Raw genomic sequence first — 14225 nt, forward strand, 5'->3', positions numbered from 1 at the left:
GTATGAAAAGGTGAATAAAGATTTGTTCTGCCCTTGTTGTGCTCACAATTTATTAATAATCGTCAACACTCCTGGGATTGATGTAAAACAATCCAGGTCTCCAGAAGTGGGGCAGGAGAACTGGACAAGAGATTTGCCAGGTAAGTAACCCCATAGCAGCAGCTCCTCATCCTGATTTTAAGGTTGAGACATAAAGAAGGTCCCAGGGTCACAAATGGTGCTTCTTGTTGTGCCAGCACTCATGGTAGACAAACAGCCTACCTATCTGCACTTCACCCATACTACCTATTTGTACTTTTATTTCTGAAGGCTAAATAAGCAATGCTTGATTCTTGTTGTGTGCCCGGAAGCCATAAAGCTAAGGCCCTCATGACGTGGCCCCTGCCTATCTTGCCTCAGCTCCTGTCTTAATTAGCCCCTCCGCCCCTTCACTCTAGCTGAGCCTTTGGGATCTTCCTGTAGTCCTTTGAGCATGTCATGCATCCCACACTGCCATGTCCTTGAACAAGCTGCTCCCTCTGCTGAAATGTTCACCTCTGCCTTCCTGGCTCACCTAACTTCTACCTGTTCTCCAGATTCAGCTTCAAGGGTCTCTTCCTCCAGGACCTCTTTGTCAACACCCAAACCTGACCAAGGGGCTCCTCAAATGTGCTCTCACAGCACCTATCCCAGTGGGCTATATCTGTAATCACTGATGTATGTATCTTACACCAGATTACAGATTACCCATGCCCAGGAGGTACAGTTGTGTCTGATAGGATTTTGCATCCCCAGCCCTTAACAAAGAGCCTGACACATTGTAGGAGTTTGGTAAATGTACAACTGGGGACATTTTAAAGACATTGGCTACCTGTTGTTCTCATTTCCTTGGTGCTCATCCTCATCACTGTCATCAGCCCACTTCAAATGACCAAGATGCTCCTTAAAGAAAAATCTTATACAGAAATGTAAAATGTCTTTACTCAAATGTCACCTTTCTTATTTAATACTGCAACCTCCCCACCACCTAATACTACAATCCTGATTCTCCCTTCCTCTCCTCTTTTTTATTTTGCCATAGCACTTACCATTGTCTAACATACTATATATACTTTACTGATTGAATATGTATATTATTTCTTGTCTGTCTCCTCACCCTGGAATGGAAACTCCATGAAAATGGGAATCATTGTTTACCTTTAAGAGTGATATGTCTTATGTGTCCGGAATACTACTTGGCTCTTGATTAAAATTGTTGAATAAATCATTATATCAAGCATATATATTATCTCTAGATCCTTGTAACAATCTTGCATTGTAGGTATTTTAGTCCCATTTTCTAGATCAAGAAACTGAGCTGAGAGTCTCATTTGCTCAAGTAAACACAGGTAAGTAGGAGGTGGAGGTGGGCCCTCATTGATTCCCATCCCCAAGGGTGCCTGGCAAATTGGGTTTTTTGGTCGGGTGGGCCTCCAGAAAGATGATACTTCTTGAATGTTACAAAATCTGCTTTAGCTCAATCTTCCTAATCAACCAAAGCAAGAAATTTCTCCAACACTTCTGACAGCAAATCACATGTCGCCAGCATGCTGCAGTTTCCTTAAAAGAGAGAAAGGAGGGGCTGGCCTGTGGCTCACTCGGGAGAGTGCGGTGCTGATAACACCAAGGCCACGGGTTTGGATCCCTATATAGGGATGGCCGGTTTGCTCACTGGGTGAGCGTGGTGCTGACAACACCAAGTCAAAGGTTAAGATCCCCTTATTGGTCATCTTTTTTAGAAGAAAAAAAAAAAAAATAGAGAAAGAGAAAGGAAAGAGTCTAAGGAGTCAAAAAGAAATATGATCTCACTGTTTGGGTTTAGAGATCATGATGTTCAGGCTGCTCAGGTTCATTAGCTTTAGACCATATATGGATCCCATCAAGGCTGAGCTGATCCACTTGGAGATCTGGGGAAAATTTTTGCATAGATAATGGCTATGTTTAAAAAAATTTTTGTGATACTGTTACAACTTTGCCAATATACTAAAAACCACTGAATTGTACACTTTAAATGGGTGAATTGTATGGTATGTGAATTATATCTCAGTAAAGCCATTATTAAAAATAATAATATTTGGGTGTGGTTTGGCTCATGGTCCAGCAGTTTCAGTTCATGGTTTACGATTCTGTTTGGTTTGAGTCTTATGAAGAGAACAAGAAAACAGAGAAAAAATGTGGAAACCACTTCAGTATTTGACCCAGAGAAATTATACTAGGCTGAAATCTTCAGACAATATAACCAAATAGACTCACAAAAGCCTTCTCTTAAGTGTTACAAGTTAATATTACTAAAGAAATAAGAGATTTGCTAAGTACCATCCAAAACAACCAAAGACGAGGTACCTAATGATTCATGTATATTACAGAACTTAAGGTTTTAACTAGGTGTTAATTGTTTTTTCTAATTTAGTTTAAAAAGGGCACAAAAATTTGGGGATAGAGGTGTACCTGGTGATACCTCAAGGAAGAGTTAAAGGGGAGGAAATGACTGATATATAACTTTCCTAAAAATCCTAGTCTGGAATTTAACAATGAGAGTAGTTTTTATAACCAACAAAGCAAAATGTGTAAAGCTCAGGAATCAGGAAAAACCATAAATTCAAGTGTATAGATACATTTGCGAGTGCGCTTCTCTGCTTATTGATATGAACACAACTACCCCACACTGAAGAAAATCCCCCCTCAGTAGGTACCTCTTAAGATTTGATGTTCAGCCTTAGCATACTGATGATTGTAAAAGAAGCCAGTATTACAGTTTTCTTTTTGTGATTTGTTCTTGTGAAGCTATGTGCTCTAGATGAGAAATCTGGGTCTCTCATAAATAAAAAGTTAACTTAAACTGTATTTTACTTATTTATAATTTATAAGCCATCTTCTTCCAGAAAAGATTTAAGATGGTCAAGTACATTGATAGTAAAAAGAGTCCTGGCTACATATAAACTAGACCTTTTCTGCCCATCATCATCTGTAGCACATAGTAGGTGCTCAAGATATACATTGATATATTGCTTTTCTTTTGTTTTGTTTTTGGCAGGTGGCCAGTACAGGGATTGAACCCTGGACCTTGGTGTTACCAGCACCACACTCTAATCAATTGAGCTAACCGGCTGGCACATATATTGATATACTGATAACTAAATAAATTCAAGGCAAAGATAAAATTTAAGAAGCCAAAGGAACATGGTCATAGAGGACAACAGCAAGATACAGATTTCATAAAATCATCAACTCTGAAACCAGAAGGAGCTTCCAGCCCCAACACCTCATACGGCTATTATTTTGGCTATCCACTCATCCTTTCAACAATTACTGAGTACCTACTATGTGCCAGACATTGGGTATAATTTGTTTGGTGAACAAAACATGGAACTTAAGTCTTTTCTGGTAAAATACCCCATCCCCCTGAACACAGGGCACCTGTGACCAAAGAGGGCCAATTAGAGTATTTGCCTAAGATATGTTCTGTAAATAGAGATAAAACTCCCAGATGGCCCAAAGATCCAGGGTAAAGTTCTATCTACCCTTCTTCAAAGTTTCTTCAATTCTGTTAGTTACCTTGGAATATTTATAATAAGTCATCTTTTATTGCTTAAGTAGATTAAAATGATTTCCTGTCACTCGCAACTAAGAAATTCTTACTAGGGCTGGCCTGTGGCTCACTCGGAAGAGTGCGGTGCTGATAACACCCAGGCCATGAGTTCGGATCCTACATAGGGCTGGCCAGTTCGCTTACTGCTGAGCGTTGTGCTGACAGCACCAAGCCAAGGGCTAAGACCCCCTTACTGGTCATCTTTAAAAAAAAAGAAAGAAAGAAATTCTTACGAATATAATTTTCAATATACATATGAAAAAAATGAGCCTAAGAAAGTTAAGTGATTTGCTTGTCCTGTCTCACAGGGAGGCAGGGGCAGGTCTGGAAAAAGAACACATGTCTCCTGACTCCCAGTCCCAAGCTGTATCATAGGTCCAAGTGAAAATAAGCTTTAGAGAAAGGAAGCAACATGCATACCTCATGAACCACAGCACCCAGCAAAAAGTCCAGCCTCTGACACAGTTCTCCAAGGTTGACTAAGCTGCTGGCCCGGTGAGCACTATCTGGATCTCTTGCTCCCCTTAGGAAGGTATGGATCAAAGGTTCTCGGTACTTTGAGACCATGTCCCCTACAGAAAAAGGGAAGAAATCAAAATCTTTTAAAACAAAATCTCAGCTTTTTTTTTGTTGTTGTTGTTTTGGTGGCTAGCCAGTACAGGGATTGAACTCGGGACCTTGGTGTTATCAGCACTGCGTTCTAATCAACTGAGCTAACCAGTCAGCCAAAATCTCAGCTTCTTGAAGAAGGAATAATAATATCACCATGGTACATTGCATGGTATCTTATGCTTTTTAAAGTACTTACATAACCAGTAAAAATCATGCTCTGGAAGAATATTTCATGTCAGGGAAAATATTCATGATGTATGGTTTTGTGAAAAAGCAAGTAGAATCTCAATTTTATTCTAAAAATCTATATGTAGCAATAAAACATGTGAAGAAGATATTCCCCATAATGTTAGTAGCTGTTATCTTCAGAGTCAGATTACAGGGACCTTTTAAAATTTTACATATACATAAAAGAAAATGTATATGTCATAAATATATAGCTTAAACTTTCACAAACCCAAAACAACTCTCATTAGCCCATGGTTATTACACAAATAGCAAGTGTGGCCCCACGCTAGACCTCAGTCATCAGCCCCGTACTTTTCCTACTTATTTGCCTGTTCAGATAAGCAAATTGAGTGAAAAACAATGAAGATATTTTGAATCCTTGTTGAATAGAGAACTCTGATTTATTCATTCATTTGGCAAATATTTATTGAGAGGCCTAGTAAATGCTAGGCACTGTTCCAGGTGCTTGGGATATGCCAGCAAATAAGAGACAATGATTCCTCCTCTTGTGGAGCCTAGAGTCTAGTGTAAATTATATAGTATGTTAGAAGGTCATAAATGCTATGGGGGGGGGAAGTAAGGTGAGTAAAGGATATAAGGAACAATGAGGATGGTGACAGACTTCAAATTTTTAAAAGATAATCAGGGTAGATTTGCATTCAGATGATGACTACGCAAGGATTGGAAGGTGAGGGTGTCAGCCACGTGGATATCTGGGGGAAAAGCTCACCAGAAAGAGGCAACAACCAGTGTAAACAGCTGTGCAGGAGCATGCCTGGCATGTCTTAGGAATTGTGGAAGCCCAAGATGAGGCGAGAGGGGTAAGGGCAGGGGTAGGGTTGTGGTGCAGATCTTGAAGGGCCTTTGTAGGCCACTATAAGGACTTGGGTTTTTTCTCTGAGTAAAATGAGAGGCCTTTGGAGGATTTTGAGCAAATGAGTGCAAAAAGGTCACTCTGTCTGCAGTGTGGAGAACACACCATGTGTGTCTGGGGTGGAGCAAGGGTACAAGTTGGAAGCTATTGCAGTAAGCTGCTGGAGAGAGATGGCACCTTGAACAGAAGAGGTGGTGAGAAAAAGATACTGTATATATTCTGAAGATAAAGCCAACATGATTTCCTGATGACTCCAAGAATGACTTCTAGGATTTTTGTTTTTGTGACTGGAAGGATGAAGTTATGATCAACTGAGAAGGGAAAGTCTCTAAGTGAAGCAGGTTTGAGGTAGGAGGAAGGATCAGGATTCAGTTTTGGACATGTCTAGTAGGTAGCTGAAGATATATGAGAATAGAGTTCAGAACAAAGGTCTGAGCCGGAGAAATACATTCTGGAATCAATGGAATACATATTATATTTAAAGCTTTCAGACTATGAGATATGATAACAAAAGGTATGAATGTAAGCAGAGAAAAGAAGCAGACCAAGGCCGGAGCCTAGGCCTTTCAACAGTAAGCGGTCTGGGAGGGGAGGAACCAGCAAAGGAGACCGAAAAGGAATGACCAATCAAGTAGGAGGAAAATTAGTGTGATATCCTAGAAATTAAAGGAAGAAAGTGTATCAGAGAGGAAGGAATGGTCAACTGCATCAAATGCTGCTAACAGGTCGGGAAGGGAGGAGACTAAAAGTTGACCATTAGACTGAGTAGCAATGAAGTCACTGTTGACCTTGACAAGAACAGTTTTGATGGACTGGTGGGGGTGAGAGCATGATAGAAGTAGATTTAAGACAGAATGGGAGAAGATGAATTGGGGACAGAAAGATAACTTAAGGAGTTTTTCTGCAAGGCAGATCAAAGAAATGGGGTGGCAGCTGGTCAAGAAAGTGGGGCCAAAAGAAGTTTTAGTTGTATTTTGTTTTTAAAGACAGGAGAAATAGCAGCATGTTAAGACATTCAGAATTGAAGGTCTTTTATATATGTGTTTCTATATATGGAAGCAACTTCTCCCTCCACAGACATACCAAGAACTAAAGCTGTTTTGGCTTGATCTTGGTTGACATCCTAGTTCCAGAGCCCAAGTACAGATAACTCCACTTTTAGCATTTTTGAAGTCCCAAGGATACATATCTTTATGTTGACAAAATTTTTTCTGAAGCCTTTGTTCAAATGCTGTTCTTAATTACCAAAATGATCACCTATATTAAAAAAATCACTGATATGCCCAGATCAAATGCCACTTCCTTTGTGAAACCTTCCTCATCTCCTCAGTCAGCTTTATTCATTTTTGTTTTATTCTTTGGGGGCGGCTGGCCGGTACAGGGATCCCAACCCTTGACCTTGGTGTTATCAGTACCACGCTCTCCCAAGTGAGTCAACTGGTCAGCCTCCCTCAGTAAGCTTTAATTAGATCTCCATGCAAGTCCTACATACTTTGTACTTAAGTCATTTTGGCTTAAATCACATTTGTCACTAATGCCCTGATTCCTAGAAATTTTAAGCCTATATCTATTTCTCCCATAAGACTATACATTCCCTGAGGATAGAACTTTGACTGCTTCATCTCTGTTCCTATCAATTCTTAGCAGTCTTTGCATGTTCTAGGTACTCAACAAAGAGAAATGTTGAACTGAATTCATTAATTTATTCAACAAAACGTAATTATTTGCTAGGTATCATGCTAATGTCCTAGGAGACAAAAATTGATAAAACATCATCTCTACCCTTTAAGAAGCCCAAAGTTTAGGGGCTGGGTATAAACAGATAAGTACTACAATTATAATTCTGGGTGTTTCTTGCTATCATAGAGTAAGTAGAGTTTGCTTAGAGATCATTATTTCACTAATCTCAGACTCTTGGAAGGAAGAGAAAGAATATTTTTGTTTTGTTTTGTTTTATTTTCCCCCCTCAAGGTCAGGAACACAATGTATCTTCCACACAGTATAAGAAAATGATGAAGGTGCAATTTCTCCAAAATGCTCCCAGTTCCTAATATACTACATGCAGTCACAAGACACCCTCTGCCTGGTTAACATCAACATTATATAATGCCAGAGTTGAATCAGTAGTGACTTAGCCATAGCCTATTTTCAGAGCAGAAAAGAGGAGTCTTTGAATGTGTATACTCTTTGACCTGGTCTTTACATTTCTTTTTTTTTTTTTTTTCCTTTTTGTCTTTTTTCGGGACCGGCAACAGGATCGCAACCCTCGGTGTCGCTCCCGCACCTCGCTCAGCCAGTGAGCGGCCGGCCTGTATGTGGGATCCGAACCCTCGGTGGGAGCGCCGCCGCACTCCCAAGCGGCGCACTGTAGCAGTGCGCCACCGGGCCAGCCCGTGGTCTTTACATTTCTGAATATTATCCTAGAGGGGTAGTTACACATATACACAAGAATATCTGCATAAAGGGGCCGGCCCGGTGGCGCACTGGATAAGTGCGCCGCTTGGGAAGCGCGGCGGCGCTCCCGCCCGAGGGTTCGGATCCCACATACAGACCGGTTCCCGCTCACTGGCTGAGCGAGGCGCGGGAGCAGCGCCGAGGGTTGCGGTCCCGTTGCTGGTCCCCGGTCCGGTGCGGGGGCAACACTGAGGGTTGCGATCCGTTGCCGGTCACGAAAAAAGACAAAAAGGACAAAAAAAAAAAAAAGAATATCTGCATAAAGATTTTACTGCACAACTGTAGTAGTGAAAAATAAGAAGTAAACTACATGTTAATTAATATGGAAGTGGTTGAATAACTATGGTATACTCATTATGGAACACTATGCAGTCATTAAAAGGAACAGGACACAATTATATGCACTGACATGGAAAAGGCTCCTCAAAATCATTGTTAAGTAAAAGAAACTAACAGAACCAGTATATTCCATTTATGTATGTAAAAATGCACACACACAACTTCTCTCATTATTATTATTATTATTTTTTTGTCTTTTGTCTTTTTCCGTGTCCGGCAACGGATCGCAACCCTCAGTGTTGCCCCCGCACCGGACCGGGGACCAGCAACGGGACCGCAACCCTCGGCGCTGCTCCCGCGCCTCGCTCAGCCAGTGAGCGGGAACCGGTCTGTATGTGGGATCCGAACCCTCGGGCGGGAGCGCCGCCGCGCTTCCCAAGCGGCGCACTTATCCAGTGCGCCACCGGGCCGGCCCCAACTTCTCTCATTACTAACCAACCACATTCACAGATTTAAATACGTATATTAAAAATACAAATGCATAGAAAAAAGATACAAAGGACAAACATCAAGATAGAGGGGTTAAATAACTTGTCCAAAGAGCAAACAGAGCTGGGATCAAATTTAGTTTGTCTGACACTTAATTCCTATGACACTTAATTCCTGCATTTAAGATATTTCCAACTAAGAGGGAAATATACTACTCTAATTTGGTTGTAGTGCTCTCCCTTCCTGAAGTTACAAAGGAATTTACTTGTTCTGCAGTGTGAGATAGGAATCCAGAGTTAAGAGATCTGTGTTCTAGTTTGGGCCCTGCTGTCAACTAGCAGTATCACGTTGGTACTCATTTCCCCTCTCTGGACCAAGTGGAGATGAGCCAGTCAGATAAGATGATCTTTCTGGCCCCTTCTAGTTGTAAACTGTGAGTTGATGAGTCACCTTTGGTTTAGTCATCAGGGAAATGAGATTTAGGAGACTGGGAAGGAAGAAAAGGCACACATTCATGAGCCCTGGAGTGGGAGGCTGTTGTGGTTAAAGGAAGGTTCCTTGTTGGGAAGGAAGGCACTGAAAAATGAAAGAAGTTTGGAAATCCATAAGGAGGGGTAATTGCAGGTTGAAAACGGTAAGAGCACATGAAGAACAAGTTAATGTCTACTAAGGTAGGGGCTTAATAAATGGTTAAAAAAAAAAGGGCATACTAAATTAATTAACTTATCAAATATTTAAGTATGTACTATGTGCCAGGCACTGGGGACCCAATCATAAGCAAGAAATATATAGTCCCTGCCCTCACAGCACTCAAAGCCTAATGGAGAAGAGGAAAAAAAACTGACCAAGCAATAACAATGGAGTGAGATGTGCCAAAATGGTGAGAGAGAGACTTCCATGAATAATGTTTGATCTGGTTCCTATTTTATAAGCAACAGCTCCAGTATTATCTTATTCACTCAGGCTCAAAAGTGTGGTATTCTTCTTTGACTTCTCCCTCTGTTACCCTTCAATCAGTTCACTTATTATTATTCAATCCTCATTTACTTCCATATAGGATTTAAGGCAACTTATAATAAATTTTTTTTCTTTTGTTGCCTGTGTTTTTGGTGTCATTTCCAAGAAACCCTTGCCAAATCCAGTGTCATGAAGCTTTCCCCCTATGTTTTGTTCTAAGAGTTTTATAGTTTTAGATCTTACATTTAGGTCTTTAATCGGTTTGAGTTAATTTCTTATAAGGTGTAAGGAGGCGGGTCCAAGTTCATTCTTTTGTGCATGTGGATATTGAGTTTTCCTAACACCATTTGCCAAAGAGACAGTTCTTTTCTTATTGAATGGTCTCGGCACCCTTGTTAAAAATCATTTGACCATATATGCAAGTGTTTATTTCTGGGCTCTCTGTTCTCTCCCATTGGATATGTCTGTGTTTAAAAATGACTGTTTTTTTCTGGACCCCCAAGCCAGCCAGCCACCAAAAAAAAAAAGACTATTTTTTTTTTTTGTCCTTTTTGAGACCCGCCGCACCGTGCTCAGCCAGTGAGCGCTGTGAGTGCACCGGCCATCCCTATATAGAATCCACACCCGCGGCGGGAGCGCTGCTGCACTCCCAGCACCGCACTCTCCTGAGTGTGCCACGGGCTCAGCCCAAAAGTAATATTTCAAAAGCTCTACAGTGAGAGGAGTGCAGACATCCCAAGTTCAGGATGGTTGTTGCAAATGAACCCAAAATTTAGTGTATTTCCTGGTAGCTAAGGCAAAAAAGGAAATGGAAAACACAGCTCTTATTATCCAATAAAAGGAGGAATATCAATTCACTAGGAGACAAAAACTTTAGGGAGAACACTAAGAGGTTATTTCATTCATTCATCCAGCAAATCTTCAACTGAGTACCTATAACATTCCAAGTATGTTCTCGGTACTGGTACATAGCATGAACAGGAAAGCACAGTCCCCATCTTCATGAAGTCTACTTCTAGTTAGGGAAAAAGATGATAAACAATAAATAAATTTTCTGGCAGCCATCAAGGCTATGAAGTAAGGAAGGCAGAGATGGGGGTGAATGTGGGGGCTTGAGAGCCAGGAGTGAGGGCTCAGGGAAAAGCTCTTAGAAGAGAAGGCCTGAAGGAACAAGTCATGTGAAGACCTGAGGGAAAAGTGAAGACTAGTAGAGGAGAGTGGACAACTGAAGTTTTATATTCAATGTAGAAATCATGTGGGTGTTTCTCATACTGACCCACCATGTAAGTCAAGAGCATACCATTTTACATTCACAAATCACAATTTAACATTCCATTTATGTAAATTCCTGCCCTGAGCTTCATTACTCCTTTCAAAATGAGCATCCACTTAACTGTGTGTTCCACCAACCCACCCAAAGTGCACCTAAGAACCAGCAGAGCCAGTAGGAGGGTCACCATCTCAAGACACTGCATGGTACCTGGTCAGCTGGCTCTGGACCCACTTGCCCCCTTGTTTTCCAGGTATTGGACTAAAAGAGCTAGAACACTCATGCATCCACTCTCAAAGTGCCCTGCCACTACGTTCTCTGCAGACTGGATTTCCCTTAGGCTTCACATGCATATCCTAGATTTGTCACATCCTTGCTCAGACATGGTCTTCTTCAGGGTTTACAGCTTTGCCCCATTTCCTGGGACTCTGCTAGCCTCTGACATCCTCTTGCTCTCATCAGGCCATGTGACTGGTGTCTCAAGACTATTGTATCCCAGTCTCCAGGTGGGAGTCAGCCTGACAAGGTTTCTATGGAGAACGAAATGAATGCAAGTGGTCAAAGAACATAGCCGCCAGGGCAGCAACTGAAGGAAAGTCTGCTGGAAGAGTTTGAGAAAACTTTTTGCCTTTGGCTATCTTAAGGATATATGAGTTAGAGTTGCCTTAGATTTGCTGCAGCCAACTTGAAACCATGAGGATGAGACCCATAAGCTGAGGCTGGCAGAACAGAAAGATAAAAAGAATATGGGTCTTGAATGATGTCACTGAGCCAAAGAATTACCAATCCTTGACTTTTTGTTAGGTGTGATAATTCATTCCTTACTAAGCCAGTTTAGTTGGAAATTTCCCTTACCTGTAACCAAAAACATTCTAACTGATATAATATGAAAACTGGAATGTCCTTTAAACCTGTAGAGCACTTTTTTTTTTTTTTTTTTAAAGATGACCGGTAAGGGGATCTCAACCCTTGGCTTGGTGTTGTCAGCGCCATGCTCAGCCAGTGAGCAAACCGGCCATCCCTATATAGGATCCGAACCCGTGGCCTTGGTGTTATCAGCACCGCACTCTACCGAGTGAGCCACGGGCTGGCCCTTGTAGAGCACTTTTTTTTTTTTTTTCCTTTTTGTCTTTTTTCGTGTCCGGCAACGGATCGCAACCCTCAGTGTCGCGCCCGTACCAGACCGGGACCGGCAAAGGGATCGCAACCCTCGGTGTTGCTCCCACACCTCGCTCAGCCAGTGAGCGGGAACCGGTCTGTACGTGGGATCCGAACCCTCAGCGGGAGCGCCACCGCGCTTCCCAAGTGGCGCACTGTAGCAGTGCGCCACCAGGCTGGCCCCTTGTAGAGCACTTTTAAGTGAGTTCTATGTCTATCAATACAAAACATGAGGAAAAGTTAGATTTGCTAAAACAACGGAACTTAAGATAGTACATATTTTTTAAATGACTCAAAAATCAGTTTTACACCCAACGTATAACAAGAGAAAAAATTAAACCTAATAATTTTCTTTCTTCTAATTATAATTTTAATTGGGACAACAGCCTGGTACACAGCATGACTCTTATAGTACCAGCATATATACATATGACTTTCAAAGGCCTGAAGTCATCTCTATACATCTGCCAACCTATTAAAGAAAAAGTGAGTAACTATGTACAGTAGCTTGCAAGAAGAAGTTATAGGCTAAGTATATTTTGCAACTATTGGCTAACCCATTTGATTATTGGTTAAAACCTGGGGCTCTGAGATACCCACTACTATTTCTTAGTTTCTGATTAAGCAACAAAACCAAAATTATCTCATTCAGGAGGGTTTTGCTTTTGTTTTATGTATTTTTCTCTATTCCTACTACTTCAGTTGAAACTCAGTTTGAACCACAAGACTCCAAGATCCTAACTCACTTTTTATCTGAAACACACATTTCCCCTTGACAAGAGCAAACATTCATTACACTCCTGTTGTCTCCTTAAAAATATGCATATTATACAGCTTTTACAAAAAATGTATTGATTTCAAAATTCCCTCGCCCCTATTTTTAGACTACGATATTTAGACCAAGAGAGACCCAACTGAAGTTAAAGAGACCATCATCTTTTCCTCAGGCATTTCTAAACAGTTTCAGGGAAATGAACACAATAAACCCAAGACCACCTTTAGAAACTCACTCAAGTAGATTTATCTTAGATTAGCTCTAAACGGCTTTTACTTTGTGCAATGATAATGACAACACCTGGCTATTTGCATCTCCATATTCTTCTCAGGAAGTCAGCAATAATCAACTTTACTAAGAAGCAAACAGCTCTGTGTTCAAGGAAGCCGGTGAAGGGAATTTTCTGAGGGGGTGGGGGGGAAGGAAGCCAGTAAAGGACCTAGATATGTTTGAACAAACTTGATAAAAATGAGTTGCTTTGGAAGGTGAAAAATCAAGAGCATAGTGAAGAGAGAGAGCTGAAAAAATTTTAACCTGCTTATGACGTGCCTGTATCAATTATGGCATTGTGAAGATTCTTTAAACAAATTAGGAGATGGAAGATTTTTCATCAGACTTTTCAATGATACATTGAAGTCTAGACTGATAGATTCATTTATGCATATCATCTTCTTCCATAAAGGATCTCAGATGACTTGCAACAAGAGACACTTACATAGTAAAGGGACACTATCAAATCTGAATTAACAAAATAAACTTTGTAGTCAGGGGACCTGCTGATTTCAAGGGCTCAAACATTCCCCTAATTCATTGAAACAGGTCATAAAACTAAAATTGAGAAAAAATCAAGTGAGAAAGAAAATTCCACTCAGCCTAGTTCTTACACCATCCTTCTATTATTCATGTACTGGAAACCTTCTTCCTTCTCTCCTCCCTCTTTCCCTTCCTTTTTTTTTTTTTTGAGCCACAGAAGTGAACACAGATAAAACAATTACTAACTACGCTCCTCTCTCTACTAAGAGGAATTACCTAAGGGATATCCTATCCTGCTAGTTAAGGAGCTATTGGGTAAAACCAATTATATTTTCCAAAGATTGAATGATCATTTATAGCCAGCACTCCTCTGTAATCAGAAGTTTACATTCTGAGTGTTGTTTCAGTCTGGTGTTTCTGAAACACAAACACGGGCACTGAAATTGTACAGTGCAACTTGATTATAACAGAGATCCAGGTGATTCAGAATTATAATTAAAATGAAAACACAACAATTTTAAAATTCCTTTAGAGAATTTACAGACCCCTAAAAACATATCAGAATTTAATATCTAAACCTCCAGTTTGAGAAATACCCTTCTATCTAGCTAATTCAATGAAAACATTTAATGTGTACTTATTACATAAAAAAGATTCAATGGGGGCCGGCCTGTGGCTCACTCGGTAGAGTGCGGTGCTGATAACACCAAGGCCACGGGTTCGGATCCCATATAGGGATGGCCGGTTCGCTCAAAGCGCTCACTGGCTG

At 40.9% G+C, this 14225-nt stretch overlaps 1 protein-coding gene across 1 annotated transcript in view; it reads right to left on the reverse strand.

Moving 5' to 3' along the window:
* The window catches only part of TANGO6 (transport and golgi organization 6 homolog (Drosophila)), a 184746-nt gene that overhangs the window by 37740 nt on the left and 132781 nt on the right, over window positions 1-14225 (reverse strand). Inside the window, exon 15 of the mRNA XM_008567049.1 lies at window positions 4028-4179. Coding sequence (XP_008565271.1) covers window positions 4028-4179 — 152 coding nt within the window. The remainder of the gene's footprint in view (window positions 1-4027; window positions 4180-14225) is intronic.

Source organism: Galeopterus variegatus, unplaced genomic scaffold (assembly GCF_000696425.1).
Source record: "Galeopterus variegatus unplaced genomic scaffold, G_variegatus-3.0.2 Scaffold18, whole genome shotgun sequence".
NCBI lineage: Eukaryota > Metazoa > Chordata > Mammalia > Dermoptera > Cynocephalidae > Galeopterus > Galeopterus variegatus.